A 921-nucleotide genomic window follows, 5' to 3' on the forward strand; every position below is an offset into this window, starting at 1 on the left:
GGTTTCTTAGTATTCATGATTATAGCATGAGCACCATAGCTAAGTGATCGAGTGACGAGTTGGAGACAGTGTTTTGTGTTGCATCGATCGGGGGTTTGGGAAAATTGGTTTCACCATCCGTGTGTAGTTGGTTGCATCGTCACTAGGAATTCCATAGTACAGTGTACGTCTTACAAGATGGGACTTATCTCTGTAGGCAACTCTTGTTGTTGTTGTTCCCTCGGGTGATCGGGGAGTTATGGAAGCCCTCACTGGTGTGACCTCGTTTCCTACCATGGAGCTGTTGTCATTGGAATCCATAGCGCCTATACTGGGCACGGTCGGATCGGTCCTCTCTGTGATACAGTATCTCTCCTGTATCCCGACATTCATAGAAGTGTCGAGGAGGAAGAGTACGGGGAACCTCTCACCTATGCCCTACTGTACGACGTCCTTACTCTCCTTACTTTGGGTTACGTATGCTCTTATGGTCCCTGGTCGGACATGTATCTTGGTCGTTAACACCATCGCACTGGTTTTCCAAATTTTCTACATGAGTGTAAGTGACTTCGGTGTGAGCTGAACGTTGGGACTTATATTTAATCGCAGGTGTTTTTGAAATTCGTGGAGACCAAGAAGTCGACTTCTACCCTATGCGGAACAGTGTTGGCTCTCTACATCGTCACGGTGATAGATAAGTCCAAGGTTCAATTCTAGGCTCCGCATTTTGCTCTACTTTCAGATGTTTGTCGCGTCTCTGACTCCCTCTATAGTTGCCACTCTGGGTAACTGTTGTGTCATTGTGAGCATCTGTATGTACGCGGCTCCACTGGTGGTAGTTCCCACTATTATAAGTAAGTCGCTGTTAACACTGGGGTTGATAGCCTCTTGCTCAGAGACGAAGGACTCCTCGTGCATGCCTCCGTTATATTCTCTCACTGG

The 921-nt window shown here is 47.2% G+C and overlaps 1 protein-coding gene across 1 annotated transcript; it reads left to right on the forward strand.

The window, feature by feature from the left end:
- Window positions 1–466: 466 nt before the first annotated feature.
- Pmar_PMAR003815 (hypothetical protein) lies at window positions 467–696 on the forward strand (the record flags this gene model as incomplete). The annotated part of the gene is made up of 2 exons (XM_002765526.1): window positions 467–538; window positions 589–696. 2 exons carry the CDS (start codon window positions 467–469, stop codon window positions 694–696), a joined length of 180 nt encoding a protein of 59 aa, XP_002765572.1.
- Between the last annotated feature and the right edge of the window lie 225 nt (window positions 697–921).

The sequence above is a fragment of the Perkinsus marinus genome (genome assembly GCF_000006405.1).
Source record: "Perkinsus marinus ATCC 50983 genomic scaffold scf_1104296975466, whole genome shotgun sequence".
In the NCBI taxonomy this organism is placed as follows: domain Eukaryota; phylum Perkinsozoa; order Perkinsida; family Perkinsidae; genus Perkinsus; species Perkinsus marinus.